Source organism: Rhinolophus sinicus, linkage group LG02 (assembly GCF_036562045.2).
Source record: "Rhinolophus sinicus isolate RSC01 linkage group LG02, ASM3656204v1, whole genome shotgun sequence".
Lineage (NCBI taxonomy): Eukaryota > Metazoa > Chordata > Mammalia > Chiroptera > Rhinolophidae > Rhinolophus > Rhinolophus sinicus.
Genome location: NC_133752.1, coordinates 140500716 through 140514307, shown reverse-complemented (window position 1 = coordinate 140514307; position 13592 = coordinate 140500716). Strand labels below are relative to the sequence as shown.

Genomic DNA, 13592 nt, shown 5'->3' with positions numbered 1-13592 from the left:
CATAAGAGATGCCTTAAAGTTGCCCTAAAATCTTTACACCAATTAGTAATTATCTGCAGTAATAAAAAATCATCTCATTACCACCCAGCTACTCTATTGGCACTCAATATTTAAAAATATCATCAAAAATAAAACTGCACTTCCACTGAATTCTTCTGCATATCACTGATGTTTCTAACATACTGTGTTTCCCTGAAAATAAGACCAGGTCTTATATTAATTTTTGCTCCAAAAGACGCATTAGGGCTTATGCTCAGGGGATGTCATCCTGAAAAATCATGCTAGGATTTATTTTCTGGTTAGGTCTTATTTTGGGGGAAACACGGTCTAAGGAATTCCTATAGTAATTCCTTTTTCTCTTGTCAATTTAATGTTATTTTACAGGAAATTTTAGATTTTCTTCAACAGCCAAGTAAGAGGAAGGTGATATTATACATGAAAGAAATCTGTGGAAATATTTATTTTGACTCTATTAAGTTTATTGGGGATGAAGAGGTGAAAAAAGGAGGGAGGAATTAATCACATGTATTCTGGAGAGAGCCCACGCATGTTCCTTTTGCATCCTTCACACATGTCAACTTTCTGTTTGCAAATGAAATAGTAATGCTATTATTTAGCCTATGGTCCCATTTCTTGCTTATAATAGTATTTGCCCACTTTTTCATCCTTACCTTTCTCTCTCTGTGGCCCATAGCATAGTTACTTCCACTCCTTGCAGCTCCTCTCTCTTCTGGGAAATTCTTTGAACTTGCAACTCCTATAATCTAAGCCTCCCTAGACCTGCTCCTGAGCTCCAAACTGGTACTTCTAACTTCCTACAAAACACTTCCACATGGAAAGTTAGCATACTCAAAACTCAAGTCATTTCTGCCCTCCCGCTCATCTTTAAACCTATGCCTGCTCCAGTGGTCCACTTTCAAGAACCAGCAGCCAGTGGCTAAAACCTGGCATCTTAACTCTTCTCTGTCCCATGCAGTTGGTCAACTGTATCTCTGACATCGCCTCTCCTGAGCCTGTCATTTGAAGCTTTCATTATTTCTCACGCAGATGTCTGTTTGAGCCAGACTCCTAAATGTCCCCATCTCTAGTTTTGCTCCCTAGACTTCCCAAGCAGCTTTCCCACTGCCATCACTGTCCTGACTCCATTATGTCCTTATCTAAAGTCATTTGGTTAAAATCCCAGCCTATTAGGACCTTAATGGCTCTTGTGTGTGAAACTTGCTTGCTGCTCCCGTCTTACCACACGCAGAGACCACCTGCGTTCCAGCACACTAGCAGACGTGCCTCACGTGCTCTCATGCCAACCTGCCTTTGTATATGCGTGCTCCCTCTGTTAGAACCTCCCCTCTTTTATTTGCTTGGTTAATTCCCACTCACTTTTCAAGCGAACAGCTCAACTGTCACTTGTTTAGGTAAAGAAAGCTTTACCTAATCCAACCCTTCCCCTCTTCCGTTGTTTCCCAAACCACCAGTGACTAATCTGAATTAGGCTACCATACAACCTCGACCTTTCATTTCTTCTAAAACATCTTTCTTCTGTAGTCCTGCTGCTTACTGACTCTTCCTGCCTCCTCAACTCAGCTCTAGGAGGACTGGAATTATGTTGTTTATCTCCTTTTCCCCAAGGCCTAACGTGCAGACTCAGTGCTCAATACATGTTTGTTGAGTAAAGAAATAGATTCACAGAGGAAAAGCAGCAGATCCACCTTACTTGTCTCCTGCAGATGTTTTCCTGCTCTGTGCCTTATACTATCACGACCCTTTCCACCATATTGGAGTTAAGGGGATATCCTCTAGATGGAAAAAAAATTACTGGCCTCTTTTAAGTAGCATATCCAATGTCCTCTGCTAATTGTTCATTCCGAGTAGAAGCCAAAGTCCTGATAACAGGCCTTCAAGGTCCTGTCTGAATTGCCTCACTCCATTCTCACTGCCTTCCTGAAAATACCAGCTTTACTATCTTTGCTCCAGTCACATGGGCCTTCTTGATCGTTCCTGAAAACACCAGACCTGCTCCTATCTCAGGGTCTTTGCAATTACCTAGGATGTTATTACAGAATGCTCTTCTTCCAAATAGGTGCACTTTAAGGTCTTTGCCCAAATGTCACCTTCTCCGTGATGCCTTCTTTAACCACCTCTTGCACCTCACACTTCCTATATTCCTGCTTCCCTACTTTGTGTTTCCCCATAGAGTGTATATATTTTCACTATGTGTCTCCCTCAATGACTGTAAGCTCCCTTTGGGTAGGGATTTTTGTCTGTTTTATTCCTAGTACAAAACAAATGCTCAGTGATTCATCCGGCACAATAGACAATAGTTTTTCAAGCTTTTAAAAAGCAGGGCAAACAACAATAAGTCACACTACCTAATTTAAAAAGGGGAAAAACTTGAATAGACATTTTTTAAAAGAAGACATACAGCTGGCCAATAAGTACACAAAAAGATGCTCAAGAGCTCCAATCATTAGAAAGACAAAACCACAATGAGATACCACGTCACGCCCATTAGAATGGCTACTGTTTAAAAAAAAAACACACACAGAAATAACAAGTGTTGGTGAGGATGTAGAGAATTGGAACCTTGTGCATTGCTGGTGGGAATGGAAAATAGTGATGTGGAGAACAGTATGGTGGTTCCTCAAAATTTTTAAAAAATTACCATATCATCTAGCTATTTCACTCTGAGACTATATCCAAAAGAACTTAAAGCAGGGACTTGAATAGATATCTGTATACCCATGTTCATAGCAGCATTATTCAAATAATAGCCAAAAGATGGAAGCAAGTGTTCACTGATGGATGAGTGGATAAACAAAATGATACGTATACATACAACGGAATATTATTCAGCCTCAAAAAGGAATGAAATTCTCACAATCTACATATGGATGAAACTTGAAGACATCCTGGTAAGTAAAATAAGCCAGACATAAAAAGACAAATGTTGTATGATTCCACTTACATGAGGAAACTAGAGTGGGCATACTCATGAGAGACAGAAAATAGAATGGTGGTTGCCAGGTGCTGAGGGAAGGGGAAAAGAAAGCAGTTAGTGTTTAATGGCAGCGGAGTTTCAATTTGGGAAGATGAAAAAGTTCTGGAGACGGATGATGGAGACGGTTGTACAACAATATGAATGTATTCAATGCCACTGGACTATACATTTCAAAATGGGTTAGATGGTAAATTTTATGTCATATATATTTTCATTAAAAAAAGCAGCAGCACACAGTTTTGTCTTAAGCTCTAGTAAGAAGTCTAATATATAAGGCAGGTAGATGTGAAGCTGCTGTGGCAGAAGCAGGAGACAGAGTGCCAGGATATGTCCATGTCCACTCAGCTGGGTACCGCCTCACTGCCTCCTGTAGCACAGACCCCCCCCAGAGATTCAAAACCATCACAGGGAGGATCACAGCTCCATCCTAAGGTACGTATGCATTGGTTTCGCTCTTCTTAAGGACAAGAAGTTAAAAAGTAACTCCTGGCTCCGTTTGTAGGAGGAACTTAGCAAGAAGGAAAAATGCCATCACCAGCTGGCCTTGGGCCAAATGTCACCACTGACTTATTTTTACAGAAATCACTTTGTATCCCAGTGGCAGAGGGGGAATGTCAGAGGAAAGAGCAACATTAAATCATTGTCACCCATTATCATTAATTAAGTCACTGGCACATTACCATCCATGTCACACACTTTCTGAGCCCTTTTCCATAATAACTCAATCCTCAACATCTGTCAAGTATGATCTCCAATTTGCAAATAAACAAACATTCAAAATTCAGGGGGCATTACCCATAGAGAATGACATAAATGGGAATGATTTCAGGATAATCATCACTAATATTTATCAAGGATTAATTAAGACACTAGCTCAACATTTTCCATGGACTTACTGGATTTTATACTCCCAACCAACCTGTTCCTACCATATTTGGTAGTTACTACCATTATTAGTCCTTTTTACAGAGGAGAACACTGAGGCTCAACAAACAAATAATAATCCCCAAATTAAATAGCTTAGTAAATGATGGACTGCACGAAAACGTCTTACTCCAAAATCCATGCACTGAATCACTATTATTCTTTTCCGCCCATGTGGGTCCTCGACTCTGATTGTTTGGGGGAAGTCTAATCAATGCTTCTTTCAGCTTTGAAAACAAGTACAACTGATTAAGTCTCCATAGGTCCCTGTGTTTCTAACTCTGAGTTGAGGTAAAACTAACAAAATAAATCAGTATTCTTATTCCCTATACAGAAATACAATAAGACACTATTTCTGAGACTAAGAATAGATGCCTAGACCTTTTACAAGCCTATAAAAATTTATATTCAAAAATATTCTCAAGATCATTAGAACAAATAGTTACATTTGGGTCATCCTTTCAATGTCTCTTTTCTGTAGGACTGAATAATCTGCTGATGGACAGAGTGTCAGTCATTCCCTATCCTTTTTGAGTGTTTCTTTTGAACTTTCTCCAAGGATGTCTTTTTATCCTCCAGAAACTGGAGAGAAGAGAAATGCTTTGTGGTTTGTCAACGGGGCATTCAGGCTACAGGGCTGCCCCATGGGATTCAAGGACTCTGGGCCAGTTGAAACAAATATTAATTTGCAAAAGTATCAGGCACAGGCTCCAACTGGACAACTCCAATAGACAGGCCAGGGGAAGGAAGGGGCAAAGTCATAGCAGGGCTGTAAGCCAATGGAGAGAGTTATTTCAACCCTTCGTCAGAGGCTTCCAGAGACTATCTCCTTCACAAAATTCATGAAGTGGCTTCTTTAAAACCATTAAGCATTATATATACTAATTCTTGCAACAAAACCTGTATGTGATGTGGGTATTTTATTTAGTTTAAAGGTTAAGAACCTAAATACCAGGTCTTCATACTGTGTCACTTTCAGTTTTGACTGATACCCTAAGTAGAGACCCACTATTCCACTAACTCCGGGGACACTGTTTCTCTGTCTTCCATTACAGCCCCGATTCAGCTGGAACATCTCACGGTAGGGCCAGAGTGTGCGTGTTCCTCTCACCTGAGAACTGGGGATAAAGGAGGGTCTTACCGAGTTCTCCTTCAGTTGCAGCCCCTCCCCATTGGGAAGGGAAGACCTTCTCTTAGTCGTGTTCCTGCCTGGGGTTGAGGAAAATGCCCCAGCTTTCTTCTTCACAGTGAGCACTTCACAGCTCGCTTGGTCTTCATTGTGCGTGCTCTTGCCAGCATTAATAACCCTGGAGAAGAAGCCAGAAAAAAAATGGTCAGACAGGGTGATTTCCAGAAAGCTGAGAGCTTAGTCTCAAGAGTCAGCCCAGGCAGTCTCCACAACTGACACAACAGTAATGCAAAGGACCTTTTATGTAGCATACATTAAAACACTGACTGAAGTGTTGTTTTGAGCGCAGCTCACCTTCGCAGGTGTCTGACAGATGTGATCAACTCCACCGAACCATTCTAGTCAAAACACACGAAACCATCACTCTTGGTAATTACAAGGAAGCTAGATCTGAAGGCTCAGGGAATTGTTGCATTTCTCCGAGTGATAAAGAGCAAAACTATCATTAATCTTATGAAAGAACACGGCAGTAATTGACAGCACACAGAACACTGTAAAATCCAAGGGAACAGAGAACTATATTTCACTGCTGCCATGTCCACTTGCACTTTACACAGAGAAGTGAAAGGATCAAAGATTCACTCTTTTAAAAATATCTTTAATCCTGTATCTTTTCTCCTGTAGAATACTCATCACATTGTATCATCATCCCAGGCCACAGAGCACTCTGATTTGGCCACATAATCATATCGCGGCATGCTGACACTGCACTGGCCTAATTACTAAATGTTACAAGCATAGAAATGCTTCCAGTAAACATACTACATCATTCACATACCGTTTTCTGTATCAGGTGACTGCAGACTGAGCCCTTGGGTTTCAGAACCATTTTCTTATTAAGTAATTAAATAGCAGCTAAAATAGATTTCCGGAAAGAGCTCTCCTTGATTTGCCTTTGGCTATTGTTGTTTTGTTTTTTGTGTGTGCGTTGTTGTTTTTTCACCAAAACTTCAACAGTGTCAAATGCAGTGACAGAGCGAGTGTGAAGCATATAGAACTCAATTGGCAAGGAAAGAAAAGATGCTTTTTTTAATGGTAAGATAAATGGAAGTCCACTCTACATGTGTGGAGCGTACACTGCTCTATTAATCTGATTGTATTCCCTACAAAAAAGTAGAGAATGATTGTTTTCAAAAGACATTTTTTTATGTTTTAATTCTGAAATAATTATAGACTCAGAAAAAGTTGCAAAAATAGTACTGTACAGATGTACCCTCCACCCAACTTCCCCCAATGATAACATCTTACATAACTACAGTACAATATCAAAACAAGCAATTGACACTGATATAATACCATCAACCAGACGGCAGATCTTATTCAAATTTCACCATTTTTTATATCAAATGGCTTTTCGTTTTGAAAATTGTATAGATGTCCATAAGCCAACACATACACGCCACTACCAAACAGGAAATGAAGAACAAATTGAGATTTGAGTAACGCAAGATCTAAGGAAGTGTATTTCAAGCAGTCTGCTGCCAAACCTTGGGATTCTATGAAGGTGTTTCACATGTTTTAACTTTTACTTTAAATTCCTTTCTTAAATGTATAAGCATTTTGGGAAAAAATGCAATTGAAAAGTTCATTCTCATCTGTTACATGTGAACAAATGCATGCCAGTTCACATATTTTGGGTAGCTTTGGCATAAAAAGCCTTCTATCATTTCTCTTTAACTGACCAGTATCATTTGATTGAAGGAAAACTGTTTTAAAAAAAATTACCATTTGCAATGACAGTCAGCCCTCCGTATCCATGAGTTTTGGAACTATGGAGTCAACCAACCTCGGATTGAAAACAAGATTTTCAGTATGCAGTCGGGAATCTGCCAATGTGGAGGGCCTACTGTGTGCATCGTGTGACGCCGTTTTATTTAAGAAGAGATTTGAGCATCCACAGAGTTTCGTATTTGCTGAGGTCCTGGAACCAATGCCTCGCAGATACTGAGGTCCAACTGTACTTACCTATGTGTTCTAGGGAAAAGACCATACCAGTCATTTATTATCTCCCCTGTTTCAAATTTCTGTGGTAATCAAAACTGCTTCATTGTTCCTATTGGGTTTATTATAAATTTCAACTTAATTACATTTTAATAAAGAAAAGCTTACTTTTACTCATTTTACATAATAGTTTTGTGTAACTTTTTTTTTTTTTTAAAGTAGAAGATTGCTTACAGAGTTTGAAAATCTTTGTCCTTAGGGGCATGCGTAAGGAGGTGGGAATCCTTGCCCATCTCTGAGAGGTCAAATCTGCCCCAGGTGTTCATCATATCCTCTTAAGGATAGGAGAAAGGAGAGTTCAAGGTCTAGTTTTCTGCCCCACCTTCAATCTCACTAAGGAGACATTCCCATATGGTTTAAGAACACAACGTAATTCTTGAAAACACCAATGGGGCTACCTGCATGATGACTATTATTATTACCACACTTACTACCTGTGCTAAATAATTCACCCTAGGCTCCACCGCCAGGAAGTGGCACAGCTGGGATTCAAAACTGAAGCTTATCTTGACCACTAACCCAACCTCTTCCTATTATTATATGCGGGGACTAGCATCAGTCTGTGTCAGGCCAAGCTAGACTGTCTGGGGAAGCACAGAAGCGGCAGATAGGCAGGCTCAGGTCCAGGCTGAGAAAGGGGAATTCTCTCCTAGCTTCTTTGGCCACTGGAGGAGTTTGAGACAGGGCCCAGAGGAAGGATGAAGGATGGGTGGTTCAGATTTGCCTGCCTCTAGAGGAGCCCATGCTTAGTCCAGGAGTTTGCAGCTGGAGTTCATAACACAGAACATGCGTTTGACTGGAGTTTCCCTTTTGTGTCCATCCTCAGAGAATAAAACCAGGCAAAGGAAGGAGGTTCGAAACATCATCTGCCTTTTCTAAGCTACTGGTAGCGACATCCCAAGCAACATGTTCGGGATAGACAGTTTACTGGATGGTGATGTTTCACCCCCATCATCTCGCACAGAAGCATCTTCCCTAGATACAGGTAAAGGGAAACTTCAGATGGGAAAACCAGTTCGTGACAGCCATCCTCGCCATATTCCTCTGAACGAGCCTGGCTGCTATTTCTGGAACTTGGCATCATCCTGACCATTGGCAGCTAAACTTATGCTGTAGTCAGGTCTTTTTTTTTTTTTAAACAAAGACAGCATCACTGATCTCCAATAGCTACATGCCAGGCTGACTCATCTGCCACTGCTGTTTTCCAACAGTCAACAAAGCTACTATAATTACATAAATCACGAATCACTGCTCCCTGAAAGTGCTTTATCTCTTATCTCTCTTAGCGGATATTAAACTCCAAAGTTGACTTAAGTTCAGCAAGAGACTCTAGAAACTTTATTTTATGCCCGAGAAACCTGGGACCCTGGAAGACTGTGACTTGTACAAGGTCACACAGCTCAATACAGCAGAGCCGTGAACACACTTCTGGGCTCACGGCTCTTTCGGCTCCAGCTCTCAGTGGTTTTCTTTTCCTATTGTACGTCTATTCTTATCAGCACTTGGTTCAGAGGGCTGTACTGCAATGACTCATCAAAGCCAGAGAACTGTGAAAGAACAATCACGGGTGGCCTTACTTTGCCATTTCATGCAGAATACAGCTTGTGAATGACATTAACGAGATATCACAAAGTCAGAAATGGCAATGTGGTGGGAAGAGAACAGTCCCAGCCCTGTAAAACCCTGTTCGGTCAGGTATCTGATAAAGTCTTGTTAATTTAAAGCCACTGCCTTTTTAAAAAAAATACAACTCTCATCCCACATTTTATATATTACTTCAAATTCCTTACTCCATACAGCTTTAGGAGAAAATCCTGATTCTTCTCAATTTACTTTGCTTTAAAAAGCTTGACCTCTATAATTATACAGAGGGTGCCCAAAAAATGTATACACATTTTAAGAAAGGAAAAAACTGCATTAAAATTGTAATACTCAATATATACTGATAACAAAAGATGAATATACGTCACACGTATACATTTTTTGGCACCCCTGGTATATTTGATTTTGTTCTTCAAAGGCAAATGCTTTGTTTACTAAATGTAAATAAAACCTTTAATTCCTCTAAAAGTAAATTGAAAAAAACTTTGCTTCCCAAGTTAAGGAGCATCATTCTGTTAATAGATTCAATAATTTCTTTAAATGGAAGCAGCTTATTTCAATCGCTGCACTCCCTTCTTGTCTAATGTGCCAGCATAAAGTCAGCACCATTTTGAGCTCAACAGGAACAACTATAACACACGCATTCTTTACCTAAACAATACCTACCTGTGATGCTTAATTTTAAGACTATAAAACAAAATGCTGGTGGACCATGAATCATCATATCTTTGGTGACCTTATTTTTCAATTTCCCACAAAGCAGGAAGATGGCTTCCTCGACACTAAACTGGAAGCAATAAAGCATAGTGGTTAAGAACACGGGCTATTGCCCCAGAACGTAGTAACACAGCAGATGCTCAACAAATGTTTGTTGAGTGAATAAACAAAATCAGACAGAAGTCAGTTCTGCTACATCCTAGATGTAGAGTAATAATAGTATCTTGCATTTGCTGAGAATTGTGTGCCAGGGACTATTGTTAGCATTTTACATGTAGTAATTAATTAACTCATGTAATCCTCTTGTCAACTCTATGAGTTAGCCACCATTATTCTCCCCATTTTAAAGATAAGTCACAGCTAGTGATGGCAGAGGGTTTGGTCAAGTTACTTAACTTCAGGAAACCATAGTTTCTTAGCAGTCCTTGATGGATTAAATTCTGGGAGTTGCTAGGAGTGTGTGTGTGTGTGTGTGTGTGTGTGTGTGTGTGTGTGTGTTGGGGAGGAAGGATTTTAGTCATCTAAATTTAAGAATAGGGTAATGTTGAAGTTAGGGTTAAAATTCAGGTGAGAAATGTCAGAGGGTGAAGGGGAGGGATAACTACTGTGTCTTCGGTATGCAAAGTTTATATCCGGTTCTTTCATCTCTAAGAAGACCCATGGCACATTTGCCCAGAGCGAGAGACACACGGCAAAGTTAAATTCATTTATGGACTATGTTTAACTACCAACCTACCTTCAAACTAAACCATAGCTAAACCATAGCACCTCGATGGTTTCCCTTGTAAAAACAAGTAAACACGGAATTTTAACTACCTTGAAGTCCAAAAGCCTCTGTGTATATCAGATACAGCTTGAGGCTGTGACCAGGACACCAGGCGTGAATGTGACCGTGAGAGCACAGCACTACCATAACCTATTTAGAAAGGGCACGCGATTCATTCTGTGCTACTGTCACACACTAGGGAAACCTGTTTTCCTTCTCTCTGTTTGTAAAATACTCTAGTCACAAAGTTTTTAGAAATCACCTGCCCCTGAATTTCAGCAGGAAAGTCCTGCTTTTAATTGCAACTGTTAAATTGTCAAGTAATCTGCCTTCTCATCTACTCAAAACCTTGACGACAAGGACACTCATCTGATAAGATGACCCATAGGACAGGTCCCTATTCCTAAATACAGACAAGGAAGCACTCTCAAGTATCCTCAAGTAGTGAGCCCTTGCACAAAGGCCACTGGTCCAGAGAACTCCCAATGGAACTGTTTTCAAAAGGATTTACAAAAGACAGTCAATCAACAAAGGATAGCCACAGCAGACCTTTTTTAAAGGGTTCCCATGTGTCATGTACTGTGCTAAACACGACCGGTGTCAAGTCCTTCATTACCACCGACCCCCTTCCCCACCAGCAGGGACTCAGCAGAGTGCAGGACGCACGACAGGGACGATATTCAGAGAGACCTCATCCACACTCGGTTTCTGCCGATTACTAGGCTCTAGCTGTGCGATTTGCCATAATTACTTTCTCCCTCTAAAATGGGAATGGTAAGTCACTTCCGATCATAGAAGAGCTGTGAGAATGAACTGCTCTAGCATGGAAAGTATTTAACAGTGCCTGGCACATAGTGAGTACTCACTATATACATCATTTAATAATAATATATCAAACACAAAGCCTGTGCTGTTGGGGTTAGGGGAATGTATCCAGCCACGTGAATTCCTGGAGAATCTCCTCCTCTTTCACTTCTCCATTAGCACATCTCTGCCTGCCTCAGGGACGCATGGCCACCTGAAGGCAGCCAGAGCCTTCAAGTGGCATGGCATGACACTTCCCAGAACAGGGACTTGAGCAAGGCCCCCTGCTCCTCTGAGCCCTCTTCTCAAAGTTATTGCAACACTCAAGCCACACGTGGCGGTGATCTGTACACAGGAAAGCACTCACACTTACTAACGTGCTGCTTCTAGATTCCTACCCACCTCTGCCCACAAATGCCATCTCTGGGCTCCCAGCCTCCTGGATGCAGAAACTCCTGTCCCAGACCCACAGAAAAAGACCAAACAGAGAATTTTGTTTGGTTTAGGTTATTTGTTTGGTTGGTTCTTATTATACGGCTTTGTTTTTTCAAAGATAATAAAGACCTGAACAGTTTAGGCTAAAAAGTTTACATGAAGTGCTACTGCTTCTAAGCAGTTAGTAATGATACTGAGGAAGGAGGAGGACGTGTTTTACAAAGGCCATCAGGTGCAGTGAAATATTGCTGATTCATATACAATTGAGAAGCAGATAGCAAAAGGCTGTAGGGAGAGGGATGCTAAATGAATCATTTATGGAAGACCAAATATAGCTACCAATTACTGAAATTCTCTTTTCTAGGTAACTTCTTAGGTAATGCTTCCTGTGATTCTCTGAAGTGGTTGCTGACCACCCAGATAGGCTGGAACAGAAGGACAACTGGATTCCTAGCTCCAAGGGAGTTAATAACCTCTCATTCTTGTGTACTGGAAAATCACGGCTCTGACTAGGAACAGAAGCCTTTGATAACAGCCATCAGTATAAACAGCCAGAACATCCATCAAGAATAATAGCTTCTCCCAGACAGTTTCAGTTACCTCTGGGTAGGAGGGGGAACAAGGGGTCCTCCCAGCCCATTCAGTTAATAGTCAGTTGCCTGTTACCAGGGAGGAGAAAGGATGGTATGAAATGGAATTCTTTTGGCTTTGACATTTTGGAAGGGGACTAAGTGCCAACACATGGAGAGAGCACGGTCCAAAGGCAGGATAAACATACGCCGGGAAAGAAGCAAGTACATGCAGTTCTTCTCCCGTCATGCGACCTTACACCTTCTGGTTCCGGGGCCCTATCTGTGGCTGATGAAGGGATGTGACCAATCAGGGGTTGCAAACTGGGGTCTCACAGGCCACATTCAGCCCACAGACAGGTTGGTGTGTTTAGATTTTTGCCCACACAGTGTTTTTTTTTAAAGGTGAATTAGTTGCCAATATTTTAAAAAATTGGGATAGTTACATTGAAAATCTTAATTTTCCCATTTCTCTTGAAAACTGCCAAATTTTTGTGTGACAATAATCAGCTGGACCTGAGGGGAGGCAGCCCCACGAGACAGGACATGTTCTCGAAAGCTCTACCCAGCCTTCACTCTGTCCACTTCTGCCATTTAAATACCCAGCCTGGCCCCAAAGTCATTGGATTCTGCAACCCTGCCATCAGATTTCTGGTGACTTCATGAATAAATCAAGAAAACTATTAGATGCATAGTATATCTTCACCATATTGACTGAAATGATTAATTACTCTAAAAATATCTACTGTGTGACCAAGTAGGGATAAACCAAGAAACCTAGGACACGGTTTCGCTCTCAAGGAGCCAACAGTCAACAACAGTAGGGAGACCTTGTTACAGATAAATATAATTAGCTGGGACTGATGCCATTCTTGAGGGCTATGTCACGAGGGATTGGAGAATGCAGAGGAGAAGGCAACTGCAAAACAAGAGTCACAGAAAGTGTCACAGATGAGGTGGCCTCGAGTTCAGTCAGATGGATTGAGGGAGGAAATCAATAGTCAGAGAAAAAAATGAGGAAAGGCTCTGCAAGGAGAGGAACAGCTTGTGAAAACAGAGGGTGATGGGAACTTCATCGAAGGGGTTGGGTGTGACCTAAGCATAGGTTTGGTGAGGGATCCACATGAAAACTAGACCAGGAAATTCTATGGGAACGTTACCCTATAGAGCCCATGGTCACTGGGAGGAATCTAAGAACGATTAAACAAAGGATTGTTATGATCAAAATTATGTAGGACAGTGACAGCAGTGGCCTAACAGAGGACGGATTATAGAGGATAAGTGACAAAAGCAAAGAGATCGGTTAGGGATAATCCTGGTGACAAAGAGGCCTTGAACCAATCAATGGCTCTGGTGGAGGGAAAGAGTGGGTTTGAGAGGAGGTGAATGAACTGGGAAATCCTAGTAAAACCTGCTGGACATGGATGGTGGAGGAGACAGGAGTAACGAGGATGACTTCAGGTTTCTACTGGCAGAAAGAGCAGGTGAGATACACTGATTATGAACGGAGATGAAACAGTGAAACAAGTCGAGCAAGTGGGGAATTCTGTGGGATGAGATAAGGAGACTGGTTTTACATCCGCAAACAGA

General features: G+C 41.2%; 1 protein-coding gene across 1 annotated transcript in view; it reads right to left on the bottom strand.

Annotated features, from left to right (window-relative positions):
- The window catches only part of PPM1H (protein phosphatase, Mg2+/Mn2+ dependent 1H), a 236017-nt gene that overhangs the window by 140247 nt on the left and 82178 nt on the right, over positions 1-13592 (bottom strand). Inside the window, exon 2 of the mRNA XM_019732426.2 lies at positions 5061-5226. Coding sequence (XP_019587985.1) covers positions 5061-5226 — 166 coding nt within the window. The remainder of the gene's footprint in view (positions 1-5060; positions 5227-13592) is intronic.